Source organism: Nyctereutes procyonoides, unplaced genomic scaffold (genome assembly GCF_905146905.1).
Source record: "Nyctereutes procyonoides isolate TBG_1078 unplaced genomic scaffold, NYPRO_anot_genome, whole genome shotgun sequence".
Classification (NCBI taxonomy): Eukaryota; Metazoa; Chordata; class Mammalia; order Carnivora; family Canidae; genus Nyctereutes; species Nyctereutes procyonoides.
In genome coordinates, this window is record NW_026575129.1 from 440,852 (window position 1) to 459,224 (window position 18,373).

The 18,373-nt window shown below is 41.9% G+C and overlaps 1 protein-coding gene across 1 annotated transcript in view; it reads left to right on the plus strand.

The window, feature by feature from the left end:
• Positions 1-6,005: 6,005 nt before the first annotated feature.
• The window catches only part of HMGCR (3-hydroxy-3-methylglutaryl-CoA reductase), a 28,463-nt gene continuing 16,095 nt past the window's right edge, over positions 6,006-18,373 (plus strand). The window contains exons 1-6 of the mRNA XM_055342251.1: positions 6,006-6,102; positions 10,792-10,979; positions 11,399-11,510; positions 11,792-11,879; positions 12,974-13,058; positions 13,978-14,083. Of these exons, the coding sequence (XP_055198226.1) occupies positions 10,815-10,979; positions 11,399-11,510; positions 11,792-11,879; positions 12,974-13,058; positions 13,978-14,083 (556 nt within the window). The 5' untranslated portion in view covers positions 6,006-6,102; positions 10,792-10,814. The remainder of the gene's footprint in view (positions 6,103-10,791; positions 10,980-11,398; positions 11,511-11,791; positions 11,880-12,973; positions 13,059-13,977; positions 14,084-18,373) is intronic.

Genomic DNA, 18,373 nt, shown 5'->3' on the forward strand with positions numbered 1-18,373 from the left:
TCCTTCAGCCCAGGGCGTGATCCTGGAGACCCGGGATCGAGTCCCGCGTTGGGCTCCCTGCATGGAGCCTGCTTCTCCCTCTGCCTGTGTCTGTGCCTCTCTCTCTGTGTCTCTCATGAATAAATAAATAAAATCTTAAAAAAAAAAGAAGGCCAGAGCTCTAGTTGCCATCTTGGACCTCAAGGCAACCATGGGAATGGAAGACATGCTAAGGATGGTGAAGCAGACAAATAGAAGGGTCCTTGGAAGCATCCCGGGCTGCCATGCTAATCCTAGACTACTCATCTCCAATTTTCTTTACCCAAGAAAGAAATGCTTACTTTGTTTAAGCCACTTTTAGTTTAGGTTCTCTGTTACCTACAACCAAATTTATTGCAATTATATAAGATATAGTTAGGGTCCTGTACACTGTTGGGCCACTTTTACCTACGAATGACAATAATTATGTATTAAAATATTACCTACTATGTGCAGCCCTGGGCAATTGCTGTTTGGCTTCTCTTTCAATGGGGTTGCTCAGGAAAGCTGAGGAGGGTCTCCTTGGGTCATTATCCTTCTTTCACACTTGCCTGGTGTGATTTTATCTATCTCCTTCCAAGCTCTTTTCTCCTTTCTCACCACCATAATTTTCTTCTGCTCTCCTTTCAGAGCTGAAAGGAGAAGATGGCACTGGGAGGATGAAGGTAAACAGGAGGGAGATATTGGGACATGATAAGTGAGCTGAATACAACCTTTGTCATAAACAGTCACTCTACTCTTAACAACTGAGACCAGAACCATGGAGAAAAAATAATGCTCATGTTTGGGTCAAAATTCGTTCTTCCCTCTTTCCTTTCTTCTCCTTTCTTAGTCTTTCATTGACTCCTTTGTGAACCAGTCACCTCAACCAAGAATCCCAAAGAATCCCAGGAATAGAGCACGCTTACTGCTAATTGTAGATAGGCTGTTTCTACATTGTGTGAACATTCTTTTCTCCCAAGGAAAGTCAATTCCTTTAAAAGGAAAACAATTTATTCCAATGCTCGCATCTATTCCCAACGGGTTCTACAAAGCTGGGGAAAGGCTTTGTAGAGGAATGGGGAACTGTGAGGAAGAAAACAAAGAAAATATGGGGTTAAACAGTGAAAGCCGGCTCTGTGGGCAGAAGACATCTTATATTGTGTGCACCATTTCCTGTGGAGACCTTTGCTCCTTACTGCAAGAGAAACCCCAGCTGTTGATGGCAGTTCTAGGAAGTTTTAGGAACAAATAAGAAGCAGAATTCTAAGTTTCCCTACTGAACTAAAGCAGCAGAAGACAAGTAGCTGAGACTGTTAGCCCCTGTGAGATGTCTCCTTGGGTGACAGTAGAAACTTGGAATTTCCTGCCAACCTGCTCATGACTTCTCAGCCTTTTAAATCTCTCGTACTCTACAATACTTTAAGATTTCTGTTAAATTAAACCCTCTACTCCGGGTTCATCTCACCACCATTCTTAGTCTCACAATCTTGGCCCTATTAGCTGGAATAGCCTTTCTTCAAACCACTTCCTTCCCTTGTTCAGAATATATGGCACCCAAACTCCATGCCCTACCACTTTTCCCTGTGGATCCTCAACAGACCTTACTCAGACTATGTTATCTGGAAGGGTTCTTTTTGTGTCTGCTTTCTTTTGTTTTCTTTCTTTCTTTGTTTTCTTTTTCTCCTTCTCCTTCTCCTTCTCCTTCTTCTTCTTCTTCTCCCATTCCTTTGACACAGAGAGGGAACTGTGGGGGCAGGGAGAGAGGTAGAGACAGGGAGAATCCCAAGCAGACTCTCCATTGAGTGTGGAGCCCAATGTAGCTGACCCATAATCCCAAAACCATGACTCAAGATGAAACCAAGAGTCAGATGCTCAACCGACTAAGCCACCCAGGTGCCCACGCTTTCTCGGTTGCTCAGCGCTTTGCCTAGCATAAAGTAGGCCCTCAGTGAATATTTCTTGACCTTGGGCAGGAAAGGTAATCAACCATAGTATCTGCCAAAAGCTAAGTGGCTAATTATCATTTGCAATGTACTAGTTAAAAAATTATTCCTGAAATTAAAAAAAAAAAGTTTTCAGAGAAAACTGCCCAAGGTTGGAAGACACTAATTTCAATACAGTTGGGAACTGTGAATGGGAAGTAAATAAATACATACAACTCTATGTTGATATTACAAAAGGTCTTTTGCAATGGAGTGTCAGAAGCTTAAACAATCACATGTGCTAACACAAAGCAGTACACATTATGTTAATGCAAAAGATAGTACAGGAATTGTTTAGAGCATGTACCTGGGGATCAGATTCAAAGTTCATACTCCAGTTTTGCTACTTCCAAACTGTATGAACTTACGCCAGTTGTTTCTGTAGCTTCATCGTTTGTAAAATGCAGATTCACCGTGTCTTCCTCCATAGGACTGTTATGAGAATTAACATAAATATCAATATTAAAAATAATATAAAATAAAGCACTTAGGAAACTGGATTGTACAGAGAAAGAGGTACTTCAGTATTTATTATTATTTTTGTTGTTATAATTCCCTGTCTTAAAGCATGACCATAATCATAAAAAGAGGGAAACGTGAAATTATGTATACATATGTATATGTATGTACATTTACATAAATAAATGCTTAGGATAATGTGGATTAAGATGGCAATATGGGCCATCCATTACTTTAAAAGAGGCTCTTAAAGTTATACTTTTGTAAATTTCTTGCTCTGTGGCTCTGTGAGTGAATCCACAAGAAGACACATAGATTCCCTTGACCCTATCCCCCATTTTCCCTATCTTGTGTCCATGCCAAATTTTGTGATTTATCAAGTACAAGTTACTAGTTAGGTGAATAAAGAAAGATTCTTTTGAAATACATTTTGGGACCCATATAGAAGTTATTTTAAATACATAAAACCAGACTATTAAAGTTTCCTTATTGTTTGATTTTGAACTCATACACTCATTGGAATTCTCAATTAACCAGAGTTGCAGAGTTTGGGAATGAAGGTTTCCAAGTCTTGGTCTAAAGCCTTTTGTGGAAACACCTTCATAATCTTTTTTGGATTTATATAAGTATTTGTATAAGCTACAACTTCTAATTCTGAAATATCTGGCCCTTTAGGCTTCTAGGGACATTAAAAGTGTGACAAAGTTTCTGGGCTGTCAATACTTCTCTCCTTTTTCTACTTCTCTTCTCCCTCTCCTCTTCCTCTTGCTAGTCTTCCTCTTCTTTCTCTTTCACTTCTTCCACTTTTTCTTATTCTTTTCTCCTTCTTCCTCTTCCTTTTGTAAGACTCAAAATATTGCCACCATTGGCTAGTTCGCGACAGTCTTCTTCACCGTGAAAACTGTTTCCTTCCACTATAATTATTTCAACAAATATATAATGACCATGTATTCTGTGAAGGGATGTAAGGTTCATAAAGGTAGTTTCCATGTCTGTCATGTTCATCACTGTATCTCCAATGCCAACCACGGTGCATTGCATATAATGAGCCACCCAAAAGTATTAGGTAAAGAGATGTGGATAAAGGTCCTATACTGAAGCAGTGAAATATAGAAGAATCAGCATAAGCTTTAGATGTGGGCTCAAATTCCAGTTTTCCTAATTATTATCTATGTGATCTATATAGCAAGTTGCTTAACTTTTTTTAGGTGTTAATGATATCTATTTTATAAGGATTATGAAAGTTTAGCAAGATGACAGTTTATTAAAACTCCTACTGAGCATATAGTACCTTCTAAGGACTGTTTCAAAGTATAGGGCTTTAAAAATTCAGTGGATTATAATTCCCGTTCTTAGGAAATTTCCACATAATAATATAAGGCAAGGCACAGAATACTATGGAAACATGAGCGTTCAAAGCAGGGAGGGACGACATGTGTTTGAAGGGAATCAGGACACTGCTGCTATAAACATCAGGGTGCAGGTGTCCCGGCATTTCATTGCATCAATGTCCACAATAGCCAAACTGTGGAAGGAGCCTCGGTGTCCATCTTGAAAGATGAATGGATAAAGAAGATGTGGTTTCTGTATACAATGGAATATATTACTCAGCCATTAGAAACGACAAATACCCACCATTTGCTTCAACGTGGATGGAACTGGAAGGTATTATGCTGAGTGAAGTGAGTCAATCAGAGAAGGACAAACATTATATGGTCTCATTCATTTGGGGAATATAAATAATAGTGAAAGGGAATAGAAGGGAAGGGAGAAGAAATGTGTGGGAAATATCAGAGAGGGAGACGGAACATAAAGACTCCCAACTCTGGGAAAGGAACTAGGGGTGGTGGAAGGGGAGGAGGGTGGGGGGTGGGGGTGAACGGGTGACGGGCACTGAGGGGGGGCACTTGATGGGATGAGCACTGGGTGTTATTCTGTATGTTGGCAAATTGAACACCAATAAAAATAAATTTATTATAAAAAATAAATAAATGAAAGGAGGTGGCAAATGAATTGGTCCTTAAAGAAAGTTAGAATTTCAACAATTAAAATGGGTAGGCGCGCCCAGATTAAACAGAGAGAACATTAGCAGACGGTGAAAAGGTCCTGAGTGTGACTGAAAAAAAGGCCAGTTTCTCTTGGCTGAAATGGAGGGTTGATACAGGTGAGAGGTGAGACCAACACAGGAGATGGAGGGTGGGGATCCGTTGGCGGCGTCACGTTCTTTGACCCAGTGGCAGCGGCAGGTCCAGGGGGCAGGATGGCGGGGAAGAGCCTCAGGGCGGGGGCCTGTCGGGAGGCCCTGGCATGATCTGCTCCAAGACCGGAGGCGGGCGGGCCGCGGAGGGGGCAGAGGGAAGGCAGAGGGCACGGGGGGGGGGGCACGGAGGGGGCGGAGGGCGCGGGGGGGGGGCGGAGGGCGCGGGGGGGCGGAGGGGGCAGAGGGAAGGCATTGGGCACGGGGGGCACGGGGATACGGGGGTTGGAGGGGGCAGAGGGAAGGCGGAGGGCGCGGGGGGCGGTACGGGGGAGCTGAGGGCACGGGGGGGGCGGAGGGTATGGGGGAGCACGGGGTGGCGGAGAGGGCAGAGGGAAGGCAGAGGGCAGGGAGGGCACAGGGGCACGGGGGGGTGGAGGGGGCAGAGGGAAGGAGGAGGGCGCGGGAGGGTACGGGGGGGCTGAGGGCACGGGGGCACTGAGGGCACGGGGGCACGAGGGGCCCGGGGGTCGGAGGGGGCAGAGGGAAGGAGGAGGGCGCGGGAGGGTACGGGGGGGCTGAGGGCACGGGGGGCACTGAGGGCACGGGGGGCACGGAGGGGGCGGGGGGCACGGGGGGCGGAGGGCGCGGGGGTGCTGAGAGCGCGGAAGGCACGAGGGGGGCGGAGGGCATGGAGGGCACGGGGTAGCGGAAGGGTCAGCGGGAAGGCAGAGGGCACGGGGGATACGGGGGGCAGATTGAAGGCGGAGGGCACGGGGGGGGCACGGAGGGGGCGGAGAGCACTGGGGGTCACGGGGGGGCGGAGGGAAGGCGGAGGGCGCGGTGGGGGTACGGGGGGGCTGAGGGCACGGGGGGCACTGAGGGCACGGGGCGGCACGGAGGGGGCGGAGGGTACGGGGAGGCACGGAGGGGCAGAGGGAAGACGAAGGGCGCGGCCGGCGCTCCTCGGGGGGGATGCACCTCGCGGCCGCCCCGTCGCTTTTCGGCTCCGCCTCGTCGCCCCTCCGTGTGTTGCCGTAAGTCCGCGGGGCCGCCCCCGCCCCCGAGCGCCCCCGAGCGCCCCGGCCCCGCCGCCCGGCCGCGGGCGCCCCACCCGCCAGACCCCCTATCGCCTTCGCCTCGGCTTGCACGCTCGCGCCCCCGCGGCCCGCGGGCCAATCGGCAGGCGGCGGCCCCGGGGCGCGGCCGGCTATTGGCTGGCGGGCCCGTGGTGAGAGGTGGTGCGGTGCGGCCCGGCCGCCGCGGAGCGCGGGGCGTTGTTAGGGCGACGGCTCGTGACGCGGCGCCGGGAGGCCGAGCGGCGCCGCGGCCATTGGCGGGGCGATCGGACGATCCTCGCTCATTGGTCGCGGGCAGCGCCGGCCCGAGGCTGCGTGTGCGGAGGTTCCTTCCGCTTCGCGTCGCGGTCGCTGAGACGGCCGGAGCCTCCAGTGGGACCCGGAGGTGAGGCGGCGGCGGCTGCGGCGGCGGCTGCGGGGTCGGGGCCGGGGGGTCGGGGCCGGGGGGCCGGGACCGGGGGCGGCGAGGTCAGCGCCTCCCCGGCCCCGGGCGGCGGCCCCGCGGAGCCAGGCGGAGGCGTCCTTGAGGCGCGGCCTCCTGCTGGGCCGCGGTCGCCGTCGGGGCCCGAGGGAGTGGGCGTGGGCGCCCGGGCGGGGTCCTCGGGGCCGGCAGCTCCCGGGGTGGGTGGCCCGGCGACTTCGGGGCCCCGCTCGCCCTCCACCCCCCCGCCTGAGGGCTTCCGCGTCCCGGGCGCGGGTGCAGGCGCTTGGGGAGGGTCGCGGGCGGCTCCCGCCGGCCCCGTAGTCGCGCCTTCAGCCTCCTAAGGCGGAGGATGCGGCGTTCGCCGCTGAACGCCCTTCGCTCCCCGCGCAGCGAAAGACGTTTTCTGGTTTAGAGGTGATCCGGCAAAGGCCTGGCGCACGGTGGGATCCACCCGCTGTGTTGTGGCTTTCCAGGATTTGTGGTAAACCTGGTAGTGAGGACAAATGGGATTTTGTAACGTGAAGGTTAAAAAAAAAATGTGCAAAGATGAATCGTGAACATACCAAGTGCCGCGCGTGGCGTGAGCCTTTCAGGACGCAGCGTGTGATGTGAGCCCGCACGCTCTTTTTTATTCTTGTGTGATGTGCTTTTTAAGCCACGTTTGGGTAACTACCTGCACATCGGTAACTATTTAGGTTGACCCGTATGCAATTGCAGGTATTTGAAATTTGACCTTTAAAAAAAAAATCTCACAAAAGTAGCAGTTTCCCAAGGTTTTACACTTAATACTTACTTGTCTTTGTCAAATAACTTTGGAGCTGTAGCTTAGTAAGTGAATAGAGATGTGACTCACAGAAATGAAGATAGGACTTACTCACAAGCATGTAATAGAATTGGGTGTAGAATCTAGGTTTCCTGATTTCCAGTGCAAGATTTCCCCCCTAGGATACTAGGTTGAGCATCAGAATGCTAGATCCTCTTGGAACTAAAAATGATTCAATGTAAGGCATGGTTCTTGGCTTCAGAGAAAATGTACACAGCAATTAATTTGAAAGATGTGTAATCAAATACTAGAACGTGTGGCAGAAGGAGTGCGAGGTGGGAGGAGAGAGATGGAGGTGGATGCCAAAGCATTCTTTTCTGCAATTGGCCATGGTAGGTGGTTTCTGTAACGTCCGGGATTGGAGTTTGAGGATTCCATTGGATTTAAATCATCTTTACTTTTGAAGGATCTGTGAAAGAAAGGTTTGTGGCCTATTTCAGTGTGCGTAAGCAGGGCATACATTGCCTATTGAGTTTGTTTGTTTTTTTTTTTTTGAAGTAAAATGTTTTTACTTCAGCGTGGCCTAAATAGTGTCCGTTGAATTTGCAGGTGCTGTCCTGTAGCCTGCTTATGCCACTTGCAACTGCTGATGAAGGTGGAAGACTAGATTCTTTGGCATTTAAATACTTTGCATAACCACAGGGAAATGGGGAGGGTGCTCCTGAAAGATGAGATGGTGTACAATTATGGTTGCTTTAGACACACCTCATACATCCTCTTACTGAGTTTGTATTTCCAAATAGTTGAGCTTCTCTGCTTTTGGGACTGGTTCACAGGATCATACGCAATTTTTTTTCTGAATGTTGCAAAGATGAGTTCATATCTAGGAAAGAAGTGACAGTGCTACCAGATACCAGAATGGACAGTGCTACCATGATGTCGTTTAAAGGGACAACATTATGTGCCTAATATATAATTATGGGTTCATGATAACCAATTTGTGATCAAATTGGGGTGCCTTCCTGGTAGCAAGCTCAGATTTTAATTCAATTGAATTAGCTTTTTAATACTGAAGAATACATTGACTTAATAGGCAATACTCTAAGTTCAGAGTTTTGAGAGTTTTTTTTTGGTGGGGAGAGAATGTTAGAGAATCATTTTGATCTAGTGTTGATATGTATTTTTAGTTGATTCATTTTCTGGAACATCAGTACTAGTTGATCCTTTAGACCAGTTTGGTTTTGGTTTTTGTTTTTTAATTTTAGTATATGTGCTGCTAAAGCGAGCACAGTTTTTGTTTTTTATTTTATTTTATTTTTTTAATTTTTATTTATTTATGATAGTCACACACAGAGAGAGAGAGAGAGGCAGAGACATAGGCAGAGGGAGAAGCAGGCTCCATGCACCGGGAACCCGACGTGGGATTCGATCCCGGGTCTCCAGGATCGCGCCCTGGGCCAAAGGCAGGCGCTAAACCGCTGCGCCACCCAAGGATCCCCAGTTTTTGTTTTTTAAATATAAGAAGGATATTATGTGATAGAAAACTATCCTGAAAATCTAGGCTCTTATGAGGCTTTTGGTTGTAATGAAGTAGGATTCAAATCTAAGATGTGACTCATACTCTACAGTACTTTAAGTCCGAGTCCCTACTCATTTAATAGAAACTATTTTTGTTACTCACTTTCAGAAACAGTGTTTGGACTGTAGTCTCTCTTCCCTACCCCATTCTCCTTTAATATGTTCCCTGAATGGTCTGCATTCAGCCTTTAAACGGGGTGGGGGTAGGGTGGGGGGGGAGGTGTGTGTTAGCAGGTGGGCAGTTATATTTATCTTTTGTTGACTTAAAGTCATTTTTAGGTGTATTTTAAGATGGGTCAATAAAATACATGTTACTGTAGTTTATGAGTTTATTTTTAATTAAGCAGGTATTTGTTGAGCAACTTCTGTATGTGGGTGCAAGGTTCTGGAGGATAAAATGAGGAACAAGACTCAGGGAGGAAGGTTGAAAAGCACGAATAAGCACAGGCAGATGCATGCCACATTTATAGATATTAGTGACTGCCAGCCTTTTAAAATTGAGACCCACAGTAAGTAGTATATGTTATATTGGAACTATACACACTCAACTATGTATGTATAGTTGAACATCAAGTTTCAAGAAATGATATCTACCCATACTAAAGTCTTACCTACAGCTATTTTTTTCTATTTTATTTTATTAAACAATGTTCTTACTCACAAAATTGATTTCATGATTCAATTGATCCAATGAAAGATGGTCACCTGCAATGGGAAAGCCAGCTGTCCCTGGCCTGGTGCTGAAATGGGGAGCATATCAGGTGACACAGTGGGGGGATGACGCTCAGGAATTGCTTTGGTTCCTAAAAGCTACTCTTATTTTCTTTCCCTTAACCCTTTAGATAGAGTAATTAACTTTCTTTTTCTTCATTTGTTGCCTTTAATTTTCTGTTTTCAGTTAAGTGAGTTATTTTCGTAGTTATTACCACAAACATAAGATTCATCAGAATTCCTGCTAGTGTTTTAAATCAGTAGCCTTACTTTTTAAACCTTATTTTTTTTTAAAGATTTTATTTTTTTATTCATGAGAGAGAGAGGCAGAGACACAGGCAGAGGGAGAAGCAGGCTCCATGCAGGGAGCCTGACGGGGAACTCGATCCTGGGTCTCCGGGATCACACCCTGATCTGAAGGCGGCGCTAAACCACTGAGCCACCCAGGGATCCCCTAAACCTTAATTTGAAATAGATTTCTATGGTTAGTTAAATATGCTTATTGTAAGCATTAATTTTAGTATAAGAAGGCTTACATGTTCCTGTATTAGAGACCAGTGACTATATCAGATTTTTTTTTAAAATCAGAATATCGAAATTATTGTAATTTAGCCAATAGACACGGGAAAGTTTAGTTCTGGTGGTCGTTAGATCAGAATTATTCTCCAAGGGCGCCTAGGTGGCTCAGTTGTTTAAACATCCAGTTCTTGATTTCAGCTCAGGTGGTGTGATCTCAGGGTCCTGGGATCAAGCCCAATGCCAGGCTCCGTGCCCAGCAGGCAGTCTGCTTGGGATTTTTTTCTCTCTCTGCCCCTCCTCCTGTGTGTGCGCTCTCTCTCTTTCTCTCTCTTTCTTTCAAATAAATTAAAAAAAAATTACCTGTATGGTCTGTGGGGAATTTTTGAATGTCATAGATACCCATTTTGGCCAGCCATCCTCCTCTTCCAGTACTGTTGTGGCATTTTATTAGCTGTAAAATTTGGAGAAAGACTTTCTCTGGTGAAAACAGCAGTAGGAAGTTTTATTAAACAACCTTTTGCTACTAACATTATGCCATATATTAGCTGGTATGGAAAAGTGTAATGGACCCCTGCTTTTGAGGAGGATACTTAACACGTAGATTGGTATTTGCCTTTTGGGTAACCAGAATGTGGAGAATATAGAGGGTGCTTGTGGGCATTTTATACCAGGATAATGGTAATTAGAAAACAAATGCGAGTATTTGTTTCTCACTTCTTTTTTCTGCTTTATTGCTGTCCTCCTTGGCTCAGATAATGTTGTGGGCTGAGATATTTATTTGGTTTCATCATAAATGCTTAAATTCATACAACTTGTAAGAAATAGCTAGTTTTTAAGTTGGTTGCTAGTGACTAATAGAGGATTTAAGTTTTGTGAGTAAAAAAGTAGTATCAGAGTCCTCTTATTTTAATTTTGTAATTATTTTCCATAACTAATAAGGAACACTATCAAAGAGTATTATTCATATATATAAGAAACTGTGCCTACAAAAGCAGGGTTTACAATGCAAAATCTTAAAATCTTTTGCTAAAAATACAGTGAGCTCTGTACTAAATGTTCACACTTGATATTCCTTCCAGGATCCAAGGATTCTGTAGCTACAATGTTGTCAAGACTTTTCCGAATGCACGGCCTTTTTGTGGCCTCCCATCCTTGGGAAGTAATAGTGGGAACAGTGACACTGATCATCTGTATGATGTCCATGAACATGTTTACTGGTAACGATAAGATCTGTGGTTGGAATTATGAGTGTCCAAAGTTTGAAGAGGTTTGTGAAATTAATTAAATCACACTTTCAGTTTCTGAAGAGTATCTTCCTCTTGGTGACCCTATAATAAAAAAAAATTACAAATAAAATCTTTATCTTTAGTATTCATGAACTTACCTCAAGTTTCCATTTACTTTTTGTTTGGAAATACGCTTTTTGCCTTTTCTGCATAAAATGAGTGTAATTGACTTTACTTGAGAAAATAATAGCTTTAAAAGTGACTAACAGAAAAATGATTGGCTTTAAACAGTGGATTTTCTAAAAATTGGGTTTAATTTTTTGTTTGCATATTTAATATTTTTATTTGACTTGTGCCTATATTTGTATTATCGTGATATTATAAACTAGTGATGCATGCAAAATAAAAATTCTTACTTATTTTAAAAGGTAAAGCTGCTTTTTTCTATCTCTTCCAATAGGATGTTTTAAGCAGTGATATTATAATTCTGACAATAACACGATGCATAGCAATCCTGTATATTTACTTCCAGTTCCAGAATTTACGTCAACTTGGATCAAAATATATTTTGGGTAATCATTTTATACATTTAACTTCTTTGTTCCGTCAAATTTTTAATTTGCTATGGAAGTACATATTTTTCTTTGTTCAAATCCTACATATGGAAACATGGATATTGCTTACTGTGCACTGCATGCATTCAGTGGGTTCCTTATGGAAGTAAACATCCTAATATTTGAGATCATAAGAATCTGGAGAAAATATACTTTCTTTCAGAATATTTTATAGGACTGTATGTTGTTATTTTTGTAACAAAGGATGATTTTTTTCAGTTTGAATTTTGTCATTTTAGGTATTGCTGGCCTCTTCACAATTTTTTCAAGTTTTGTGTTCAGTACAGTTGTCATTCATTTCTTAGATAAAGAATTGACAGGCTTGAAGTAAGTATTTAAAAGACAAATATACTTTTTTTTCAGAATATATATTATTAAGAACTGTTCTTCTTCAAGCTATACAGTATTATAATATATACGTTTTCAAAAGTTTATAAGAAATATGGGGAAATTTTTCATTCCTTCATTTAGCTAATGCTAATAATTTTTAACATTTTGGTGTATATATCCTTTCTCACGTTTTTTATGCTTAAAAATTCTGAGATCATATGACTTCTTTATGCCTTTATAACTTCTTTATGCCTAGTAATAGTTCTCACCATCTTTGCATGTTCTTAATGCTAAATTAATTATTTGTAATGGTTGTCTAGTATTCCCTTGTATGAATATCTTATAGTTCATTAATGCTTTAGGATTAGATTGTTAGGTTATTTAAGTTCCTCTATTAATAACACTGATGAAATGTCTCTGTGGCTAAACTTGTGTTCATATTCAATCTTAGGATATATTCTAGGAGTGAGACCATGGCTGTGTAAGTTTTCAGAGTGCTGTTATTGCCAGCTGTCTCCAGAAAGCTTGTTCAGTTTATCCTTCCATAAATAGTGATTAAAGAAAAAAATTAAATATATTTCACTTCTTTTCCCCATGCTAATTCAAAGATATTTGAATGATATTTTGATGATGATATTTTGCTATCAAATTATCAAAAGGTGTTTCTGTGTAAATATATTTACAATTTTGGGACGCCTGGGTGCCTCAGCGGTTGGGCATTTGCCTTAGGCTCAGGGTGTGATCCAGGAATTCCGGGATTGAGTCCTCCATCATGCTCCTAGTGGGGAGCCTGCTTCTCCTTCTGCCTATGTCTCTGCCTCTCTCTCTCTCTGTCTCTTATGAATTAATAAATAAAATCTTAAAACATATATATGTATAGATTACATTTTTAACATAAATATTTTGAGCAATGCATATGTTTAGCTTTGAGGATGTCAAAGAGGAGTCAGGAGAAGGTGTACCTTTTGGGCTGCAGAAAAGGTACACATGCTAAAGTATGAGGCGGTTGTTTTATTTTAGAAAGCATTTTTAAGCCACATTTTTTTTCCTATTAAAAGTACCTGGTCATCTGGATTCTTTTTTTTTTCCAGTGAAGCTTTACCCTTCTTCCTACTTCTGATTGACCTTTCCAGAGCAAGTGCTCTAGCAAAATTTGCCCTCAGTTCCAACTCACAGGTAAGTATTATTTTTAAGATAAGAATTTAATAGTACTCCTTTTTTTCAGTTTATTCACAGTAATAGGAAGCATTAGTAGTTTCTTCCTAGTTCAAGATTCAGGAGTTGTCCACAGTTTTAAGTTAGTTTGTCAAGTCTTAAGACGGTCTTTTTAGGTGCCCTAAGAACTCCCCCATTAACCTAACAACTTAATTATAATTCCATAGCTTCTGGAATGTGGAATCTTCCCCCATTTTCCTACTCGAAGACTTTAGAAATTAAAGTAGTAAGACTTTTGGATAAGTAAGAGCATCTACCTACTGAAACTATCAGAACAGGACAGGATGTAATGGAAGAGAGTCTCCATTGGTAGATTTATTTCTAAAACTTTAGTATTAACACCAACATTTTCCAACTGAAGTTTTATCTTAGTGTTCATGAGTCACTAAAGTTTTTTAATAAACTAAAGTTTTTAATAATCTTGCATCAAAGTACCTGAGAGTAAAACAGCATGTAATTCTTCCTTGATGATGTATTTGATGAATATCTTGACCACTTGAGCATGTTGACAAAAATATGGTTTAGGTTTCATAGTATTAACAAGGTCTCAAAAAATTTGCAACTAAGAACTGTCAGTGGTAGCCAAATATAAAATGTTGTAGTATTTCATTATGAGGTACTTAACTGGCAGGAATGATGCACTGCCTCAAAGCAGTCTTCCCAGGAAGCATCTCACTCAGTGGAAAGGGAAAGCAGGGCACTGTATATGACCTTTTTCTTAATCCTTTAAATCTGGAATGCTTGTTAGTGGTTTTACATTGTCTATTTTACTCATCGTATAGCAAATTAGATTTTAGTGGAGGCCCTAGGATGCTCTCTAACATTTGTAAAAGTTGTTTTGTACCTTACCCTCATTGCTATGTTACGTCTGTATTTTTAGGATGAAGTACGGGAAAATATTGCTCGTGGAATGGCAATTTTAGGTCCCACGTTCACCCTTGATGCTCTTGTAGAGTGTCTGGTGATTGGAGTTGGTACCATGTCAGGTTTGTAAGCAATTTTTAATATATATATTTTTTAAAGATTTTATTTATTTATTCATGAGAGACACAGAAAGAGAGAAAGAGGTAGAGACATAGGCAGAGAGAAAAGCAGGCCCCATGGAGGGAGCCTGATGTGGGACTCGTCAGTCCAATCCTGGGACTCTGAGATCACGCCCTGGGCTGAAGGCAGGCGCTAAACCGCTAAGCCACCCAGGAGTCCCTTTTAATATATTTTGAAATAAGTTTGTAGATGAAGGGAAAGAAAAATATCTTAGACTGCATTGATTATTCTTAATTCTTAAATTCTTAAAGTCTGATGTTATTCTTAAAAGGTTTTAATTGAATGAGTATGTGGGTTTATCTGACCTTATGTCTGTCTGCTTTTGTGAAAATTTAGTAGCAGGTTACTAATTTATTTTTCACTATTGTTACCTTCTCTTTCTATGCACCATGCTTTTGATGACTTTGTAGTGTTTGTTTTTGGTTTTTGTTTAGTTTTAATCAAAATTGTGTTCTAGGTCTCATCTGGAAATCACCTTCCAGCTCCTGCTGTTGCCCAGACTAAATTAGTGACTTGGTTGCTTGTGTTTTAATTGTCATATAGGAGATAGTGCGAGAGTCAGGAGTGGGCCGGATCTATGTTAGATCCACCTAATAGGCAGTTCTGGAAGATTTAATCAGACGGTATGCAGTATTACTGAGTACCTAGCATTAGTCTCAACACATGTTTCTTAATCTTTAATTGGAGAGTTGAGAGATGTTAAATATCAGACATAGAACTCTGTTATATAGGACAAAAATTGTGGCCTGGTTTGGAAATTTTCCAGAATGAATATATCATGCTGTTGTTAAGGTTTCCTAATCATTAAGACTAGACTTTATGGCTTTCTCAGGTAGCTACCCTTTGTAACTACCATTCTAGTCTGTTTCCTGGTATCTGAGTGTCCTCGTTAAAGGGCTTCATTCTTTCAAAGTAAATTATCTAGTTTTGATGAAAGTAGTTAGTTGTCATTATCAGTTGAGGTGTCTTCACTAGGTAGTATATTAAATATATTTCTTTCTGAGAAACATAAATTTATTATTTATTTTGTTTTAAAATCTCTCAACATTTAGCAAAGAAGGCATTTTAAATATTTTTCAAAATGAACATTCCTTAAAATCTTCTGAAGTATAGTCTTGGATTTGACAAAGGTAGTCATATAACCACCACCACCATCAAGGAAAATGTTTTTGATTGGGTGAAAGCATACCTATGTGATTTTATTCAAAGAAAAGAGTATATAGGAAGGTGAAGAAGATTAGTCAGAAACTGGTAGTAGGCCATGAAACCAAGGATTATTCATTTGAAACTGATGTGGAGAGTAGGGTGATGAATTTTGGCATGCTGAGTCAGAGAAGTAGACAGATTTATAATTGGAGAAGCCAGTTAGGAGCCATATACAGCTATAGAGAAATGGTATAATTAGGGATTTGGCTTAAGGTAGAAAAGGACAGGTATAACATATTAACAAGGAAGTAACCCTTTGGAAAGCCACTAAAAAGAAAGAAGTCTTAACTTGGAAGTATATAGATTGATGCTGTTTCTTTGTGTAGTAGCAAAGTGGCACAGAGAGACTGGTCTGGGATAGAGTGGGGAAGAATGCCAGGAGAGCATATGGCAACAACAGTAGTAACTGTTGTGCAGAGGGAAACTGGATAACCAGGTTGTAAAAGCATCTGTCAAGTATTGTTTCTGTGGTCTCAAGTTTGAAAAGATTACATTTGGCTACTCTCTAAAGTACTGGTAATATTGCTTTTGTTGTTACAGTTGTGCTTTCTTTTGAATTTCCACATTTGAGAGTAATTTCCATAGATTTTTTTTTTGTAGTTGATACAATGCTGTAGAATTTTAAGAAAAATACACTATATGTTTTCTATTATTTAGCCAAATGATCTATTATAATTCAAAAGTAAAATACTCTGTTGAGTTTTTTTTTATTTTTTTATTTTTTTTAATAAATTAATTTTTATTGGTGTTCAATTTACCAACATACAGAATAACACCCAGTGCTCATCCCGTCAAGTGTCCCCCTCAGTGCCCGTCACCCATTCACCCCTACCCCCCGCCCTCCTCCCCTTCCACCACCCCTAGTTCGTTTCCCAGAGTTAGGAGTCTTTATGTTCTGTCTCCCTTTCTGATATTTCCCACATAATTCTTCTCCCTTCCCTTATATTCCCTTTCACTATTACTCATATTCCCCAAATGAATGAGACCATGTAATGTTTGTCTTTCTCCGATTGACTTACTTCACTCAGCATAATACCTTCCAGTTCCATCCACGTTGAAGCAAATGGTGGGTATTTGTCGTTTCTAATGGCTGAGTAATATTCCATTGTATACATAAACCACATCTTCTTTATCCATTCATCTTTCGATGGACACCGAGGCTCCTTCCACAGTTTGGCTACTGTGGACATTGCTGCTAGAAACATCGGGGTGCAGGTGTCCCGGCGTTTCATTGCATCTGAATCTTTGGGGTAAATCCCTAACAGTGCAATTACTGGGTCGTAGGGAAGGTCTATTTTTAACTCTTTGAGGAACCTCCACACAGTTTTCCAGAGTGGCTGCACCAGTTCACATTCCCACCAAAAGTGCAAGAGGGTTCCCTTTTCTCCGCATCCTATCCAGCATTTGTTGTTTCCTGCCTTGTTAATTTTCCCCATTCTCACTGGTGTGAGGTGGTATCTCATTGTGGTTTTGATTTGTATTTCCCTGATGGCAAGTGATGCAGAGCATTTTCTCATGTGCATGTTGGCCATGTCTATGTCTTCCTCTGTGAGATTTCTCTTCATGTCTTTTGCCCATTTCATGATTGGATTGTTTGTTTCTATGGTGTTGAGTTTAATAAGTTCTTTATAGATCTTGGAAACTAGCCCTTTATCTGATACGTCATTTGCAAATATCTTCTCCCATTCTGTAGGTTGTCTTTGAGTTTTGTTGACTGTATCCTTTGCTGTGCAAAAGCTTCTTATCTTGATGAAGTCCCAATAGTTCATTTTTGCTTTTGTTTCTTTTGCTTTCGTGGATGTATCTTGCAAGAAGTTACTGTGGCCAAGTTCAAAAAGGTTGTTGCCTGTGTTCTCCTCTAGGATTTTGATGGAATCTTGTCTCACATTTAGATCTTTCATCCATTTTGAGTTTATCTTTGTGTATGGTGCAAGAGAGTGGTCTAGTTTCATTCTTCTGCATGTGGATGTCCAATTTTCCCAGCACCATCTATTGAAGAGACTGTCTTTCTTCCTGTGGATAGTCTTTCATCCTTTATCGAATATTAGTTGACCATAAAGTTCAGGGTCCACTTCTGGGTTCTCTATTCTGTTCCATTGATCTATGTGTCTGTTTTTGTGCCAGTACCACACTGCCTTGATGACCACAGCTTTGTAGTATAACCTGAAATCTGGCATTGTGATGCCCCCAGCTATGGTTTTCTTTTTTAAAATTCCCCTGGCTATTCGGGGTCTTTTCTGATTCCACACAAATCTCAAAATAATTTGTTCTAACTCTCTGAAGAAAGTCCATGGTATTTTGATAGAGATTGCATAAAACGTGTATATTGCCCTGGGTAACATTGACATTTTCACAATATTAATTCTTCCAATCCATGAGCATGGAATATTTTTCCATCTCTTTGTGTCTTCCTCAATTTCTTTCAGAAGTGTGCTATAGTTTTTAGGGTATAGATCCTTTACCTCTTTGGTTAGGTTTATTCCTAGGTATCTTATACTTTTGGGTGCAATTGTCAATGGGATTGACTCCTTAATTTCTCTTTCTTCAGTCTCATTGTTAGTGTATAGGAATGCCATTGATTTCTGGGCATTGATTTTGTATCCTGCCACGCTACCAAATTGCTGTATGAGTTCTAGCAATCTTGGGGTGGAGGCTTTTGGGTTTTCTAGGTAGAGTATCATGTCATCGGCGAAGAGGGAGAGTTTGACTTCTTCTTTGCCAATTTGAATGCCTTAAATGTCTTTTTGTTGTCTGATTGCTGAGGCTAGGACTTCCAATACTATGTTGAATAGCAGTAGTGAGAGTGGACATCCCTGTCTTGTTCCTGATCTTAGGGGAAAGGCTCCCAGTGCTTCCCCATTGAGAATGATATTTTCTGTGGGCTTTTCGTAGATGGCTTTTAAGATGTCGAGGAAAGTTCCCTCTATCCCTACACTCTGAAGAGTTTTGATCAGGAATGGATGCTGTATTTTGTCAAATGCTTTCTCTGCATTTAATGAGAGACTCATATGGTTCTTGGTTTTTCT